The sequence below is a fragment of the Giraffa tippelskirchi genome, chromosome 9 (assembly GCF_054371585.1).
Source record: "Giraffa tippelskirchi isolate mGirTip1 chromosome 9, T2T-mGirTip1v1.2.pri, whole genome shotgun sequence".
NCBI lineage: Eukaryota > Metazoa > Chordata > Mammalia > Artiodactyla > Giraffidae > Giraffa > Giraffa tippelskirchi.
In genome coordinates this window covers 150,291,403-150,308,124 of record NC_137283.1, presented here as the reverse complement: position 1 = coordinate 150,308,124, position 16,722 = coordinate 150,291,403, and the positions used below count along the sequence as shown (strand labels likewise).

At 49.5% G+C, this 16,722-nt stretch overlaps 1 protein-coding gene, 1 long non-coding RNA gene and 2 pseudogenes across 4 annotated transcripts in view; 2 read left to right on the top strand and 2 right to left on the bottom strand.

The window, feature by feature from the left end:
* Positions 1-1,364: 1,364 nt before the first annotated feature.
* LOC145521426 (UL16-binding protein 1-like) lies at positions 1,365-9,578 on the top strand. Its single transcript, XM_081530015.1, has 4 exons — positions 1,365-1,737; positions 6,251-6,526; positions 7,629-7,761; positions 8,998-9,578. Exons 2-4 carry the CDS (start codon positions 6,340-6,342, stop codon positions 9,074-9,076), a joined length of 399 nt encoding a protein of 132 aa, XP_081386141.1. The 5' UTR covers positions 1,365-1,737; positions 6,251-6,339; the 3' UTR covers positions 9,077-9,578.
* Positions 5,572-16,722, bottom strand: part of LOC145521430 (uncharacterized) — a 16,615-nt gene continuing 5,464 nt past the window's right edge. The window contains exon 4 of the long non-coding RNA XR_014065383.1: positions 5,572-6,388. This is a non-coding gene — a long non-coding RNA (uncharacterized LOC145521430). The remainder of the gene's footprint in view (positions 6,389-16,722) is intronic.
* LOC145520866 (retinoic acid early transcript 1E-like) lies at positions 10,356-15,612 on the top strand (annotated as a pseudogene). Its single transcript, XR_014064855.1, has 4 exons — positions 10,356-10,389; positions 10,929-11,157; positions 11,395-11,723; positions 12,577-15,612. The product of XR_014064855.1 is annotated as a retinoic acid early transcript 1E-like (transcript).
* Positions 14,391-16,722, bottom strand: part of LOC145520864 (methylosome subunit pICln pseudogene) — a 5,017-nt pseudogene continuing 2,685 nt past the window's right edge. Inside the window, exon 2 of the transcript XR_014064853.1 lies at positions 14,391-15,105. The product of XR_014064853.1 is annotated as a methylosome subunit pICln pseudogene (transcript). The remainder of the gene's footprint in view (positions 15,106-16,722) is intronic.

Genomic DNA, 16,722 nt, shown 5'->3' with positions numbered 1-16,722 from the left:
TATTGTCTGGCCTCTGAATTATTTCTATTGATTAAGGAGGCCAAGAGCCTGGTGTGAACAATTTGGGGATAAGAGACACATGGGGGCTGGGAGGAGGACAGGACGCAGGCCTGGGTGGGGCACCAGCTTGGTGGGTTCAGGTGATCGATGTGTCAGGGGAAGACTCTCATGCATAGGCCTGGGGGGCAGGGCCCTGGGTTTAATCTCTGGCAAGAGGCAACACGGGGACCACGTAGCCCCAGTGGAGGAGGCTGGTGAAGAGGCAAGTGACTGGGAGAGCAGGAGAAAGGCAGAAGGACAGCGTTAGAGTCCTGGTCAGGACAGCCAGGTGGGGGAAGCTGGGCCTCTCTGGACACGCCTGGCCACCCCCAACCGTGCATGCTCCTGGCACCTGGACACAGAGTAGACCCCAGATGGGACTGGAATCAACTGGGAGGTGGTTTTAATGGGTGTCCACAATGAGCATACTTCCAAGAACATGCAACTCCACCTGATTGCTCTTGCCACTTCCTTAATATTCTGTTTGCATCCATTTTCAAATCTATAAATAGGGAACCGAGCCTCTCTCAGTAAGAAGACGTGAAATGGAGCACTGCCCGTGCTGAGGTGTTGGTGCGACCCTCTGAGGTCAGGGCTCAGTCACCCCTAAAGCTAGCAAAGGCCAGGAGCCCCGTGATAACAGAGAGATGGGGCCCTCTGCACAGACGTTGATCTCTCAATATCATTGGTAGACCCACTTCCCAAGAATTAGGAGGTCTTGTTAGTCCCGACGAGTGATGGATGATATCACTCTTTATCAGCGGATAGCCGTGAGACGTGAACGTCAGATGCTCAATGCTGCTTGGACACTGCATGAAAGTAAATTATGAGGGGGAAGAAAATGGATCACACAGGCTACCAGAGTAGAACAAGCAGCCAGAAGAGACTGTCATGTGGCATCCGGTGGTAGCGCTGGATCCCCGTCTCCACGCGGATCCTGCAAATTCAGGTTCTGGCCTCAGTCCTCAAATTCTTTCTAATGAGCAGTTACTTTGGCCCACAAAAGTTCTAGGACTTCTCTGGGGCAGAAACTACTAGAAAATATATTGCTGATGACACTGCAGTTAAGGGCTGTCTTCAGGCCCTTTCATGAGATCCAGAGTTCTCCGGTGGGGATAGTTGGGTGTGGGGGGTGACATGGAAATCTTGAGTCTTTTAAGAAAAGCAGGACTTCCCTCATAGCTCAGTCCTTAAAAACTGTGCCTGCAATGTAGGAGATCCGGCTTCTATCCCAGGGTCAGGAAGATCCCAAGGAGGAGGGCATGGAGACCCACTGAAGTACTCTTGCCTGGAGAATCCCCATGGTCAGAGGAGCCTGGCGGGTACAGTCCACGGGGTCGCAAGAGTCGGACACAACTGAGCGAGTAAACCACCACCGCAGGAAGGACTGCAAGAGGGACTGGGGAGGAGAGCTGAGGGGCCAGAAGGACTCGGAGGAGAAAAGAAACGCTGAGGGACAGGAGGAGCAAGGAGTGAGTCAGGAGGGGGCTACTACTGCCAGCGTCAGTGCCGCGGGGAGGAGGGCAGGGCGGAGAGTGGACTGAGAGCGGGGTGAGCCCTCCTATAAATAGCTCCCCGCGAAGTCGGATCCAACTAGTTTCCAGGTGGTGATGGACTGGAAGGATGGCCCCGAAGCGCGTCTTGGTTTGGCGGCTCTGGTTCTATTCGTGCCTCTCAGGTTCTGCACGGCGTGAAGTGGTGAGTTCGGGGATTAAACTGCGGTGAGTGGACACGGGGCCTTAAGACCCGAGAGGGATGGGGGTGTCGGAGGCGGTTCGGGGAACGCCGCGGTAGAGCCGCCTCCCTGCTTTTAAAGCTCGAGCTCCTGCTCCTCTGCCCCCACACCTCAGCTGGTTGCCGTCCCAGGCAGGGAAAAGACAAGATTTGGGTGAAAAAGGAATCCCAGCAGGAAGGGAGGGGAGGCAGGGAGACGTGGGAGCAAGGGCAGCGTCACGAAATGCTGCTGCAGGCCCCCAGCTCGCCCGTCGGGAATTCGCAGCCACTGAAGCAGGTGCAGGACAGGTGGCGGCCGCTCCCGAGGCTCCGAACCCACGGGGTTCAGGGGAAGGCTAGGTCGAGTCTGGCCAGTTGTGTTGGGCCCAGGGGATTTGGCGGCAGATGGGCAAGGGTCTAGGTGGAGTCCGCCACTTGGGCGGGGGGGTGGGGCAGTGCAGGAGGGAGGGGCGGGGAGATGGGTGGAGTCTGTCCTAGCAAGCCTCCTTAGAGTCCTGCTTGGTTACAACACTATTCCCCATCCATACCTTCTGTCCGTGAAACACAGGGCCTCCAAAATCTTCCCATCTGTGAAGGGACCCTAAACCTGCCCTCTGTCAACTGGCACCCTATCCTCTTGCCTGAGAATTCACCCCAGCAAAAGCCTCCCAGCCTGGCCCCCAGGACGTAAAGCAAGAGAGATGGGAGAAGAGTTTCCCAAAGTGTGTGACACAGGGCACCCCCACTTCTACCCTTCGGTCCCACATTCAGATTCCCTAAGACTATGGAGACAGTGGCCTATAATAGCTATTATTTAAGACAGGAGTTGGAGAACCTTTTCTTCAAAAGTCCTGGAGAAGGAAATGGCAACCCACTTCAGTATTCTTGCCTGGAGAATCCCATGGGCAGAGAAGCCTGGTAGGCTACAGTCCTTGGGGTCACAAAGAGTCGGACACAACTGAGTGACTTCACTTTCACTTTCTTCAAAAGACAGAGAGTAAATCTGTTGGTCTGGACAGGCCACTTGCTGTCTGTGTGCATTATACATCTCCACATTTGTGGTACAAGAGAAGGCAAAGATGACCTGAAAAAAACAAAAGAACCGTGTGGCTGTCACACCACAGTAATGGATGGCTCATCCCCTAGGGACTCATCCAAGGGGTGCCTTAGCTGCCTGTTTGTGAACGAGAAACTTGCTCTGTCCTGCCTTATAGGTTCTGGGTGGTGTGAATGTGAAAGGATTGTGGGTCCAGCAGTTATAGGCTAATGTCCCCTGACCCCCTCTGCTCTAGAGTGGCTTCCTTGGTCTCTGGACATCAGGGACACTGCATGAAGCCTCAGGCATGAGCACACACATGAGTGTGTGTATGCTAAGTTGCTTCAGTCATGTCCAACTCTTTATGATCCTAAGGACTAGTGTCCTCTGTCCAAGAGATTCTCCAGGCAAGAATACTGGAGTGGGTTGCCATGCCCTCCTCCATGGGATCTTCTCTCACCCGGTAATAGATCCCATGTCTACTCCAGCTCCGACACTGCAGGCAGATTCCTTACTGCTGAGCCACGGGGGCAAGCCCTGGAGAATAGTAGTCCTACAACAATTCTAATGTCACGCCTAAGCCACCTGCTGTTGTCTCTTATTTGTTGCCTCTGGCCCTTCTTGTACCAAACCATAATATCACTTCAATCCTATGATGGCTGGTCGATCTAAACTAATGATTAGGAGTTGATGAGCCCAGATCATGATGGACAACGTTGACATTCCATGACCAGAGGCCTCACCTCTACCAGCCCCCAGGACCATACCAGGAGCCACATTTATATGCTGTGGTATTCCCCACTGCAAATCGCATGGCCTTGCTTCAGGTCATAAAGGGTCTGTGTTGTGAACCTCCAAGTAAAAGGCCATAGACGGCACATAGCGCCTTTCCGACCAAAGATACCTCTGACGTCACAGGTTCTTCTGGGTGATCTGCCCAAGAAGCAGGTTATCATTCACCAATCATCTGTGACTGCTTTTGTGCTAGGACACCAGTTGTAACAAAAACTGTGCTCTGTAGAACCTGAAATATGTCATATGCACAATTATAGAAATCTATGGGCCACGCTGGGAAATAAATGGAGATAGGATAGGGACGACACTCCTGCAGCCCTGGAGAGGTTGTAGGTTGGTACTCTGTCATTTTCTCCAGGATATGATATTGTTTACACATACTACTAGGGGATGAAGGTCAGTGTGAGAAGTGTGAACTTGGAAATGGCTTCTATGGTAGCCCTCACCCCACGGTAATTTACTATCAAGATTTTTCTTTCATATCGCAAATGCAATGGATGTGAAAGGAGCACTATGAGGATCAGTGAATGGGTGACACTGCTGTGGGCAGGACGTGGGACAGATGTGTGTTCCTTACCACAGATCTCAGCACCACAGTAATAACAGGCAGGCCACGATGATGTTTCAGATTGCTGGACATGATGTCAGTACCACTCTAGGTCCTTATGAATGTGGCGGTGGCTTCTCTGCCAAGTGTACACTTACCCCAGTCAATGGCCGTGTGGCTTCCAAAGGCCAGAAGGACTTCTGCACCTGCTGTGGTGATAAGAGGGCCCTCCTTGCTGATGCCTGGCATCTCTGTCTCTAGTAATGGATTCTGAATATAAGACCTGACTCAGTGCTGGATACTGTGCAAAGGATCTGGACATTTTGTTAGGATGTCTGCATTCAGCTTCCTCATCATCTTGCCTTGTGTTTGTCTTGTTTTTTTTTTTGTTTTTTTAATTTTTCCTTTCAATCATGTAGTTTTTAACAGGGCTCACTGCTCATCTGTTTGCCTCTAGGATCACCCTGTGCTATGAGCCAGCATGGAACTCTCTGCAGTGAGGCCTGGCTGCAGTGGGACTCTCTAGTCACTTTGACCACTGCATCAACTTTGTTTCTGAAATAGAGCACTCCACCTGGCATCATCTCTTTCCAACTTCTCCATCTTTATGCCTGCTGGAAGCCCACAGGAATACCATCTCGTACCACTATCGCTGACCTTCAGCAAAAGTCATCCATGAGCTATTGGAGATGCTTCTCATCCATTCTTTCCTCTTGGGCTCCATAGAACCTGGTGGACTGCACACTTTCCTGCCCTTTCATAGCATGTCCACCCTGGCAGATTCACTTCTCTGAGCCTTTGATCCCCTCCTCTACCACCTGCCTCGGAAGTTGTGGATTTTCTCTTTCATGCCATGTGGGCCAGGCCTTCAGGATTTCAAGACCCATCAAAGCGGTAGATCAGCAGCATCTCCTCAGCCTTGTTAAATCCTGTGACCCCTAATTGTGAATTCTCCTTTCTGCAGCTTTGGGTTCTGTGTTGGCCTTAGGAGCAGAGTAGAGATAATGTTATGCGGTTTCTCCGCTTGCTCAGCCTGTAGCTGGTATTGGGGGGAAGGGAGGCCTTCCTGCTCTGCCAACCCAGCCCTGCAGCTTTACTCTGCTCTCACTTAAGTTGGGGGAGGAGGTAATGGGTCTTGTTCTCCCAACCCTCCCCTCCCCTGCTTTTTCCTTCACAGACACTCACTCTCTTTGCTACAACTTCACCGTCGATCCTCAGCCCAGTCCTGGAGAGCCATGGTGTGTGGTTCAAGGCCAGGTAGATGGGAATGTTTTTCTCTCCTATGACTGTGGTGGTGCCATGATCCAATCCACAAATCCTTGGGAGAGGAGGTGAAACCTACGAACACTTGGGAAACACATTCAGAAACACTCAGAGACATCGGGTACTTCCTTAAGGGGCAATTTCCTGCCGTTATACCAGAGAAACACACGGCTAGGGGTAAGTTCAATTCAGTTCAATTCAGTCACTCAGCCGTGTCCCACTCTTTGCAACCCCGTGGACTGCAACATGACAGGCTTCCCTATCTTTCACCAACTCCCAAAGGTTGCTCAAACTCATGTCCATCAGGGCAAACTCATGTCCATCGAGTCTAAGGGTGAGTTGCTGCTGCTGCTGCTGCTGCTGCTAAGTCGCTTCAGTCGTGTCCGACTCTGTGCGACCCCATAGACGGCAGCCTACCAGGCTCCGCCGTCCCTGGGATTCTCCAGGCAAAAATAATGGAGTGGGTTGCCATTTCCTTCTCCAGTGCACGAAAGGGAAAAGTGAAAGTGAAGTCGCTCAGTCGTGTCCAACTCTTAGCGACTCCATGGACTGTAGCCTACCAGGCTCCTCCGTCCATGGGATTTTCCAGGCAAGAGTACTGGAGTGGGGTGCCATTGCCTTCTCCAAAGGGTGAGTTAGGAAGTCCAAATACTGAAGAAGCACACTGGGGGCTTAGCTGCATCCATTGTTTATGGGTAAAAAATTCAATTGGATATTGGTCCATTCCTAGTAATCCAGAGGAAGGAGGGAGCCTTGGAGGAGAGAACAGGGCCAGATTAGCTGAGACCAGGGGAGGTGGAGGCAAAGAATTTGTCAAGTCCAGAGCCTGAGCTCTTTCTTTTCCTCGGTGGGGTCAGGCCCTCTGATGCTGCAGGCCAGGATGACGTGATGGTGTGAAGAGGATGGACACAGCAGTGGATCCTGGCAGTTCGGCTTCAATGGACAAATGTGCCTCCTCTTTGATTCAGAGAATGGGCACTGGACCGTGGTTCATTCTGGAGGGAGACACATGAAGGAGAAGTGGGAGAATGACAGAGCTGTGACCGACTTCTTCAAGAAGGTCTCCATGGGAGACTGTCGGGCCTGGCTTAAGGATTTCATGGTGCCCTGGGAGGACATGTTGAAGAGCGCAGGTGAGACAAGTATAAAGAAGTGGTAGTCCACTCAATGTGATATGGACCCCCCCTCTGTGTGTACATGTGTGTGTCTGTGTGTGTGTGTGTGTGTTTTGGCAAAGTGATCCATCGAAAGTGAGCTGTTCCTGAAACATGGATGGACCAAAGAGTGTCATACTGAGTCATGTAAGTCAGAAAGAGAAGGAGAAATATCACAGGACACGCCTTATATATGGAATCTAGAAAGAAACAGTACAAAGGCACTTGCAAAACAGAAAGAGACTCACAGAGTTAGAAACAAGCTTATGGTTCCCTGGGGGAAGGGACAGGTAGGGACTTTGGGAAGGTCATGTACACACCGCTCTGTGTCAAATGGATAACCAGCAAGCTCCCCGTGTATAGCACATGGAACTCTCCTCCATGTTATGGGCCAGCCTGGATGGGAGAGGGGTTTAGGGGAGAAGGGGTACATGTATATCTATGGCTGAATCCCGTCACTGTCCACCTGAAACTATCTTAACATTGTTAATGGCTATACCCCAATTAACAATGTTTCTGGTGTGAATAAAAATAAAATTAAAAAATGTAAAAAAAAAATTTAAAAAGTGAGTTGTCCTGGGAGAACAATGACCCGGGGGTGCTCTGGCATCCTCCTTCCTCTTCCACCTGCTGACATCTCTCCTCACAGCACAGGCCTTTGGGCGACTGAACATGGATTTTTGCTGATCCCAATCCTGTAGACATCTTTTTGATTTCAGGGATTTATTTCTCACTGTACCCTCTTTCCAGAATCTTCTTTTAAATATCACCTTGCACCCCTGGAAATCTGTCAATACCACCTCTGCTGTCAGCTCCCGAGGACTCCATCCTCATGTCACCATCTCTGTGTCACAGCAGGACTGAGTGGCTGTGTTGGAAACCTTGCTCCCCCATTAGGTGTCAGAGCCCCGTGAGGACTAGGCTGCTCCCTGCCCCCATCTAGCCTGAGGACCTATCACTGGGGCCTCAATGTGATGGGTGCAAGCTGTCTGCACAGTAGGGGTACTTGGATCAGGGGGGTGAGGAGGCATCTGCTGAGTTTGGAGTCTGGACAAGGGCTTCACTCTTACTGTCCTTGCAGCATCACCGACCACAGTCCCCACTACAGTGCAGCCCATGGCCACAGCCATCGATCTCAAAACCGGGATCATCATTGGAGTTCTCGCCGGTTTCGTCATAATGGGCATCGTAGCCTGGATCCTTTACAAGAACAGGTACTGAGGGCAGAATTCAGAGGGAAGCCTGGGGCATGCGGGCTGGTGTGAGGATGCGGAAGGTGAATCCCAGCCAACCCCTGCCCCTCACTGAACCTCCTCATCCTGGAAATGAGCAGGTAGATAAGACCCCATATCACCTGAGAGCAGAACTCAGACAAGCTCAGCCCTGAGTTCTGAAAGCTCCCCACTGTCAGGTGACAATGAGAAAGGGGGGCCTTCAGTAGGCTGAGACTCTGCTGATGCTAAAAGGTTTTAACCACATCCTCCTGACTGAGCACAGCCTGCTGGCTGGCAGGGCCCAGGGTAGGTGGTGTGAGAACAGCCGGCACTCAGGGCGAGGGCAGGACTCACGGGGGCTGAGAGCAGCATGGGGGCTCCACATGATGTGTCAGCGGGGAGGGGACCCAAGGTGAAAGGAGCTGGGCTCTCATCTCAGGAGGAAGGGGAAGGGCTTTGCAGATCCAGCTCCAAAGGCCTGTTCTCACAGGAAGTGGCTTGGGTCAAGCAGGCAAGGGAGCCCCACAGGAGAGACCGTGGGAAGGGGTGAGGCCAGGCCTGTGCTCCTGGAGCAGCAGCAGTTCTGCCTCAGCCTGTGGCCTCCTGGGGACCCAGGGCCTCCATCACTGAGCAGTCCTGCCTTGAGTAGAGGTGACAGGATGGTGGGCCTGAGCTGGGGTGGAGGCGCCCAGCTGGGCTGTACCAGGAAGAGATGGGGGCAGGGACCCTCGTCCTGAGAGCTGTTTGTGCTGCTGACTCAGAGGCTGGAGGGGAGCAAAGGAAGGAGGTTTGCCTGCAGCCCCCCAAGGCTGTCAGGAGGCAAGGCCCCTCCTCCGGGGACCTGCTCCCTGGTCCTTTAGGCCCCCTCAGGGAGGATCCAGACCTGAGTAAAGGGAGCAGACTGATTTCTTACTGGCTCCAGTCCTGTGCCTAAGCAGGGGGTGTCAGGGCCTGGGTGACTCTGTGATGCAGGAAGGAAGGAGGAGGTGTCAAGAAGCTGCTGGGCCTGGGGTGGGGGTGGGGGTGGAGGACATAGGAGCCCCTCAGTGAGGGCGGGGCTGGAGGGGTGCTGGGGAGGGACAGCCCCAGGAAAGTGATAGGAGTTCCTCAGCCTCCTGGACCAAGGCCTCTTTCTTTCTTGCCTGAGACTGTGTTCTTAGAATGCCCCTGACAGGTGCTGTGCTGCTTTCACTCAATGTTTTCTTGCCACCTTTGTTTTCCTTCTGTTTACTTTAGAGCCACGAGTTCGAGCCTGACTTCCGGTTATGATGACGCAGTAGCTGCATTGTCTCGTGTGTCGTGTCACATCTGGTGAACAGCCTCCTCAGTCTCTTTTTTTTTTTCCAACTTATTTGAACTCTTGGTGCTAAGTGATGGAATCCCTGCAATGAAATGTTCAGCTACTTGAACAAGAAATCTCCACAAATAGGACACTTTCTGTCTTCCTCTAGTTTGTGAAAAATCAGACTCTCCTCTGTATGGCAATGTCATTGTTGCAAATGATGATAATGCGAGAAAAATACCATCTGCTATTACACGACTCAGGGATTCTTTCTATGTTCAGAGAAACAACTTCAGAGTATTTTCAACAAAACAAAATATTATGCCTGAATGTCTCTTTTAGTCATTTTATCTCCTAATACGAATACTAAGTCAGTATCTTGCTATGGCAAAAAACACATTCTTCAGCTTTCTTTTCTTCAAGGAGGGAACTTGGAACATTTCACCCCTTTTCCACCTTATCGGATTAAATACACCTGATGATTCCGCTATGTTTATTGTGGAAGCAGAGAATAAAAAGAACGCTCTTAAAGTAACACGCAGGCTGGCTGTCCAGTTGGCAGCATGCCAAGTTATAGCAAGTCATTTAGCTACATTTAGCTACAGTTCTTTAGTCATTGCCTTCTGGCCTCTCTGGAGTCTTGGCTCCAACACAACCCTTGTACACAGGCCTTCCGCTGTAGACCACGTACGGTCACCTGTGGCCTGTCGGATTAACACTGGGGAGCACTGGGTAAGAGTGAATCTTGATCACTGAAGACAAAGTCCGACAGGTTAGGATGGAGAAAGAAGTAGGAAAAAAATGCAGGATGACTAAAAAGAAGACGGAAAAGGAAGCAACAGAGGCAGCTGGGAGGCGAGCTGGGGTGGGGGGGGCCTTGTGGGAAGGAGGGGAGAAGCCAACACAACCTGGGGCATTTTGTTCACAAAAGTTAAGGGGTCTTTGAGGGTGGGGTATTTAAAGTGCATTTTGCTTTTTAATGTCACAGCTGTTTTTTGGCCGTTGTTGCTGATTTTAATGAGGAATTACATTTGAATATTGCAGATATTTCCTCAGTATAATTATTCTTTGCATTGTTTTTCAACAGGGCTTCCTCAGCCTCAGGACTGAAGACTTTGGGCAGTGGGCGGAGCGGGAGGTATAGACACATTCCAGGCTAAGATTTGCCCCTTAATCTTCTAAAAGTGCTGGAAAGAATGTCTCTAGCTCACACCGCAGGCCATCTTTTGCTGATACTGCTGCTCATAGAACCCAGGAAGACTCTGGGCAGTGAGTGTCCTGGGATCTGGGGCTCTGGCAGGGGAGGTGGAGCATGGGAGGAGGGGAAAGGAAGGAGCTCCATGCTGGTGGGGGCCTGTCTTCCAGCTCTTAGGATGGTGAGAATGTGGTTTAGCTGGACTGGCTGCCCAGGAGGTGACACCCTGCCTTCCGGGACCCCGCCCAAGACAGGGTGCCTGTGCCTGTGCTCCTGTAGCAGCTTTCCCTCTCCTGCCAAGCCCACCTCCTACTGCAGTAAAAACCTTTCCGATGACTAGGGTCCCATCTTGAATGTAGCCTGTGTTCTGTGGTCTTTTTTTTCCCATTCCTGTTGAAAGACCTGTCTGCTCAGATGGATTTTAAGTCACTAGAAGGCAGACATTGTCTTCTGTTTTTGCTGCCTCAGAGGTTGGGACATGATGGTAAAAATATGTCAGATAAATCTTCCTGCTAACAGTATTCGACCCAGGGGATCCACAGTGGCATCAAAGAGATTAAACCTAACAGTTAAAGGTGAGGCAGGACTGAGGATGCAGTGGAGGGAGGGGGTCTGGGACAGAGACCCCTCCCTCTGCAACCAGGCCCTGGAGGGGAATCTCCCAGACACATCTGTGGTTTTCTCTCACAGATGCCCACTCTCTGTGCCTCGACCTCACTGTCAAATCTCAGTCCAGACCTGGCCAGCCCTGGTGTCAAGTCCACGGCTCCGTGGACACAAAGCCTTTCCTCCAGTATGACAGTGACAGCAACAAGGTCAAACCTTTGGGTGTCCTGGGAAAGGAGGTAAATGACACAAAAGCATGGACTGAATTGAGCCAAACGCTGGGAGAAACAGGAAGAGAGCTCAGGATGGTCCTGCCTGTCATCAAACTGGACAAAAAGGAGATGAAGGGTGAGTATGGGAAGGGGATGGGGAGCTGCAGACAGCAAGAGAGGGGTAGGGATGGAGTGCATGCGGGGAGGTCCTTCCTGTGAAAAGACTGAACACGATCCAGCCTTAGAGACCTGGTGGACCTGATGGGTACGAGGGGGCAGGTCATGGTCAGAAGATCATGGGCCCCTAGATGTGCAGACACACTTGAGTGACTGGGGAGGATGGACTGTGGACCATCCAGAAAGATTCATTGTGTGGGCGACACAGGTCCTCCCACCCTGCAGGTCAGGCTGTGTTGTCAGCGTGAAGCCTAATAATGCTCTGGTGCATCCTTGCACTTCAGCCTCAATGGACGGACAGCCCTCCTCCTTGACACCATGAGCATTATCTGGACAATCATCGATCCTCGAGCCACAGGGATCAAAGAGGAGTGGGAGAACAACCAGGAACTGGCGGAGTATTTCAGGAAGATCTCAGTGGGAGACTACAGCTATTGGCTTAGGGAATTCCTGGAACACTGGGAGAACACGCTGCTCCCAGAGCCCATAGGTAACTGAGTAGGGTGTGGGGGAGGTAGGGGAGATGGTAGCTTCCTTCAAAGGTCTAGTGCCTTCATGCCCAGCACATATGTTTGTGCAATTGAAAATATGATGGATGGATGGAGTGACTGATCCCTTGGTGGACTTCCTATCTGGAGAGTCAGTGATGGGCGTTGCATAGGATTTCCCAACATCCTCCTTTCCCAGCCCACCTCCCTCAGCACAGGAGCCCCGTTACTCATTAACCAATGACCCAGTCCCCTGGCACTGCTAGATGGTCCCCAAATCTATATATGCATTATGTTTCCAGGCCTTCTCTCCCCTCTGTTGTACTGATCCTTTAACCAACTCTGATGTCACTTAATGAAGCCCTTATCCCTTCCCAGACAGAATTAAAGATCCCCAATTGTGTCCTCCTCAAAAAGGACTCCTCACAGTAAACATGTCCACCGGAAAGATAATCAAATGGACATTTGCTGTCTCAGTGACTCAGATGGTATAGAATCTGCCTGCAAGGCAGGAAACCCGGGTCTGATCCCTTGGTTGGGAAGATTCCCTGAAGTAGGAAATGGCAACCCACTCCAGTATTCTTGCCTGGAGAATCCCATGGACAGAGCAGCCTGTTGGGCTACAGTCCATGAGATCGCGAAGAGTCGGACATGGCTGAGTGACTAACACAACTCAGTAGAAATATTAGCTCCGCAAAGACACAGCACAAGCCCATTCATCGTTCCACATCAGGACCTGAAGTGTGGCTACACATGAGTCAGTAACTATATGGAGAACATGTGCTATCTAAGGACAGCAGGTGCTGAGGAAGGTGTATTCTGAGAGTTGACAAGGCTTTTGCTTTTTCATTTTAGAACCACTAATAATGGCCCCAGATATCGGCCAGTCTGCATCGATCCGGATGGTCGCTCGCATTGTCCTATTGATCATCACCCAGTTAGTTCTAATTGTTTCATCGTCATGAATCTTATGAAGAAATCAGGGACCACAGCAGGTGCGAAGCCGGCTGGCCTCTGGCTCCTGGGCAGGTTTGTTCTGGTCAGGACTTGGGAGAGGTGAGCCTTGGGTCTCACCAAGCCCCTCCACTGGACCCATCTTTCCCTACATGATGTTCTTTCTTGGTCTTGGGCCTCCACACTTCCCTGTAGGGTTGGGAACCACTCTGTTGTTGGGGTAGAAGAGGCTGGTGTGGGCAGCAGGACAGTGCAGTGGGAGTGGGGATGAAGACAAGTGTCTTCTCCTTTGGGGGCACCGGGTATAAGATGTAGACATGGTGGGGTGGGGTGTTGTCCTGAGATCTTACTCAGGCTTTCCCAGTCCTTTGATGAAAAAAACCTTTTGTTCTCTGATGATAGCATTATCTAGCTCCACATTTCCCCCAATGTTCTAATAGCTATTCCATCATCTGGATGTTTCTCCTTGGACTATGAGAAGGTACAGTGTTAAACCAACTCTGGGTGGCAAAAACTGACCCTTGATGACAGTCTGGCTGTTGACCTAATATACTACCTTCTACTCAGAGTGGGATTTAACAAGAAGCTAAAGAAGCTCATGTTTAAGAATTCCTTCACTTTCCACGACTGTTGATGGGCCCTTAAGATGTATTGACTTGGTCATTTTCAGGATTTGCAAAAGTCAAATATTTGCTCACAGTCAGTTAAGACTTCCAGTTCTGTTCTTTCCATCAGACTTCCCTTCATGTGGGGTGGAATCGGCGTGAGGGGGCGGAGGGTGGCATTTTTAAAATTCTGTTAAGAAGATAATGCATTAGGTATATACTTTTGTGGTTAATGAGACATAATTTATGTGTTCACACTCACTTTCATGTATAGTTAAGTTACCGCATGCTTTTAGGGGCTGAATGTGTTCTTCTTCTTCTTTTTTATTTTTTAGAAAACCTAAATTTATCTGTTAAGCTATCACAAAGACCAAACAATTATCTGAAATACTTTGAGAACTTCATCCCAATTTCGCTTGTTCTTTTACAGAAACTGACCTGAGAGGCTGGAAATGAAAGGATACAACCTAAGCAGTTAGAACAGGCTGATGAAACATGGTAAAAGGAGCAAAGGCTAGGCAGGAGCACTTGTGTTAGTGGTAGTACGTGCGGCTGGGCTGTTTCTGAAGAGGCTCCCTAGAGTTAACTGACCTGGGTTCCCAATTAGTAAAAAGACCTTTATCCCTGTGGAAAGTGCAGAGATCAGGATTTCTCTGAGACCTCTGTTTTTCTTTTTTAAGGAGTTAAGGGTATCCTTAGGCCCTAAGGAGTATAGCTTAGATTCAGCCTCTCTTTCCCACGCAGTCTACCTACACCTTCAAACACCAGTGCATTTCCACCACTTAGTCCTGCTAGGGTTTCAGGATGCTTATGGTGAAGGTGGGAATTATAGGCCTCCTCAGAGGGTACACCTAGACACAAAGGTTTGGGGTAAATCATAAACTACAAATACCCTCCTGGTTGAGTTAATTCACCTTTGTTAATAAAGGTCATAGTTTCTTCTCCTTGTGACAACTTCTTGTCTCAGTATACTCTGTCTCAAGAAAGAACTGGTTCAGGTAAGTTTTGGAGAAAGAAAAAGACTTTCATCAACACCCACTCCACAGTGGAAGAGGCGCCAAGTTCTCTCCTACAGTCATGAGCAGAACCCTAAAGCAGCGTCCATCATTTTCAGTGATCAACATCTGCATCCTCAAACTGTCCAGCAACTGTTGGTGTAGTGTCTACCTCCATCCCATCTTCATAATCTCTTACTGAATCTACTGTCCGGACTCCAGCCGTGTTATACTGGCTGCTCACAGACTGAGAAAGCATTCCTTCCAATCTGCCCATTGTGGCTTGGCCTTCTGCTGTTAAACGGGATAATCCTTCTTCATAGGTATAAAATGTAGGGATGTCCCCCTGCCCTTGTTCATGGGCTTCCACATCATATGCGTCTCCATCGTAATCATCTGAATCTTCATCCTCAGGATCTGGATGCAAAGCCTGGCATTCACACATTGCCGTGAACATTGCCTCCAATACTGATTTATCACTAGGCACAAATCTAAATTCAGCAATAGGTTCAATGTCATCATCACTATCTTCCTCTTCTTCATCAGCAACTGATTCTTTTGATTCTTCTCCAAATTTGGCATTCACCATAACATACAGATGCTCTCGTGGATAGGCGTTTAAGTCCCTGGATACTGCATGCAAACTAATGGTGGGGTATTCCAGGGAGAAGCCTAATCCAGAGCCATCTAACCAAGACAGGCGGCTTTCAGCGATGTAAAGGGTGCCGGTGCCGAGGCCCTTCCCGCTCAGCACAGCCTCGGTGTCTCGTTGCTGTTGCCATGGGCCCTCAGCAGACCGGGCGGCGGGAAACTTCTGAGGAAGCTCGTTACTGCAAGGAGCGCTGAGACACCGGCCAGGAGCTGGGAGGCACCGGAAACCCCTCTTGCTGCGTCCCACCCACTGAATGTGTTCTTAATTCATGTGATAAAATCTTCACTTCCAGGAAGACTTGTTGAAACCACTCAGTTGGTGGTGTATGGTTACACAGTCTGTGTTGTGATACAGTAGGAAGTATACGTTTGGTCAAAGTCCTGGTTCCTGGAACAGTTTCTAAAACCCACATTTTGGTGTCATATTTGGTGTTCTGAGCAGAGAAAATTAGCTTTTTTTAGAGACCTAGCAGACTAATACATATGCAGAAACCACAGTCAAGTGCTAACTGCTTAGATGTCATGACACAAAAGTGTGAGGCTACCAGTTGAATTATCATGTAGATTAATATATGTATTAACATACTGACACATTAATGGGTAAAACTATATCCAGAACAGAAGAAAGGATAGAGTGTGATATAGCCATAAATGGAACACTATAACCCAATAAATAAAGAAAAAAATCACTGCAGTAAAAACATAGATGCCTCATAAAAAGGATTTGAGAGGCCAGTGCTGGACACAAAAGAATATATACTCTGTGGTACTCCTTTTTGTTGTGTTACATTATTGTGAGGTTTAAATGAATTGTTTTTTTTTAAGATGTATTTATTTTTGGTTGTGCTGGGTCTTCATTGCTGTGTGTGGGCTTTCTCTAGTTGCTGCTCTCTAGTTACGGTGCAGGAGCAGCTCACAGTGATGGCTTTTCTCGTAGCAGAGCGCAGGCTCTGGGCTGCGGGCTTCAGTAGCTGGGGCACACAGGCTCAGTAGTTGCAGCTCCCATGCTCCAGAGCACAGCCTCAGTATTTGTGGCCCATGACCTTAGTTGTTTCGCAGCATGAGGGATCTTCCGGGACAGGGACTGAACTCGTGTCTCCTGCGTTGGCAGGCAGGTTCATTACCAATGAGCCACCAGGGAAGCCCGTAACCAAATTATTAAAAAGACATTCTAAGCTTAATTCTAAATCTTATCTCAATAATTTATGGATGAAGATTAGATGTTCCATGACTTGCAACCAGGAAATTATGCATACTGGAAAACATATTATTTAAAGGACTATCCACAACCTAGATGGATCCTTATCAGGTGCTCGAAACTAGCTCATGCACAACAAAACTGAAGAGAATTAGCTCTTGGATTAATATTTCCCACTTAGAAAGGGCGACTGCCTTGAACTGGCTAACAGAGAACACTGCTGACCTCAGAAACACCTAAAAACAATGCTCAAACAAACAGGATGTTTGAGCTCATACAGTCATACCAGGATGAGAAGAAGAGAGCATCGCAAAAAATTTTAACCTTTCAGTTTTCACTAATGTCTAGAAAACTTGAAGTTTTCTCCTCTCAGGAATATATTCAGTGATGCAGAGAATTCAATTCTACATTGTACCTTTTTTGCCCAATGAGAATCACATGAATGTTTATTGAAACTCCTTTATTTTAGGGGCTCAAATGTGTTGAAGTCCTTATTAGGTGAAGGAGATCTCACCTGGAAATAGGGTGTATGCAGATGTAATCCAACCAAGGTCAGGGTGGATTAGGGTTGGCTCTAATCCAGTGACTGGTGCCTTTA

Bases quoted from the DNA above. Each gene is read 5' to 3' on its own strand.
- LOC145521426 (XM_081530015.1), top strand. From the start codon at position 6,340: ATGTGCCTCCTCTTTGATTCAGAGAATGGGCACTGGACCGTGGTTCAT. The intron at 6,527-7,628 runs GTGAGACAAGTA...CTGTCCTTGCAG, and splicing joins GGACATGTTGAAGAGCGCAG to CATCACCGACCACAGTCCCC. The intron at 7,762-8,997 runs GTACTGAGGGCA...TGTTTACTTTAG, and splicing joins TGGATCCTTTACAAGAACAG to AGCCACGAGTTCGAGCCTGA.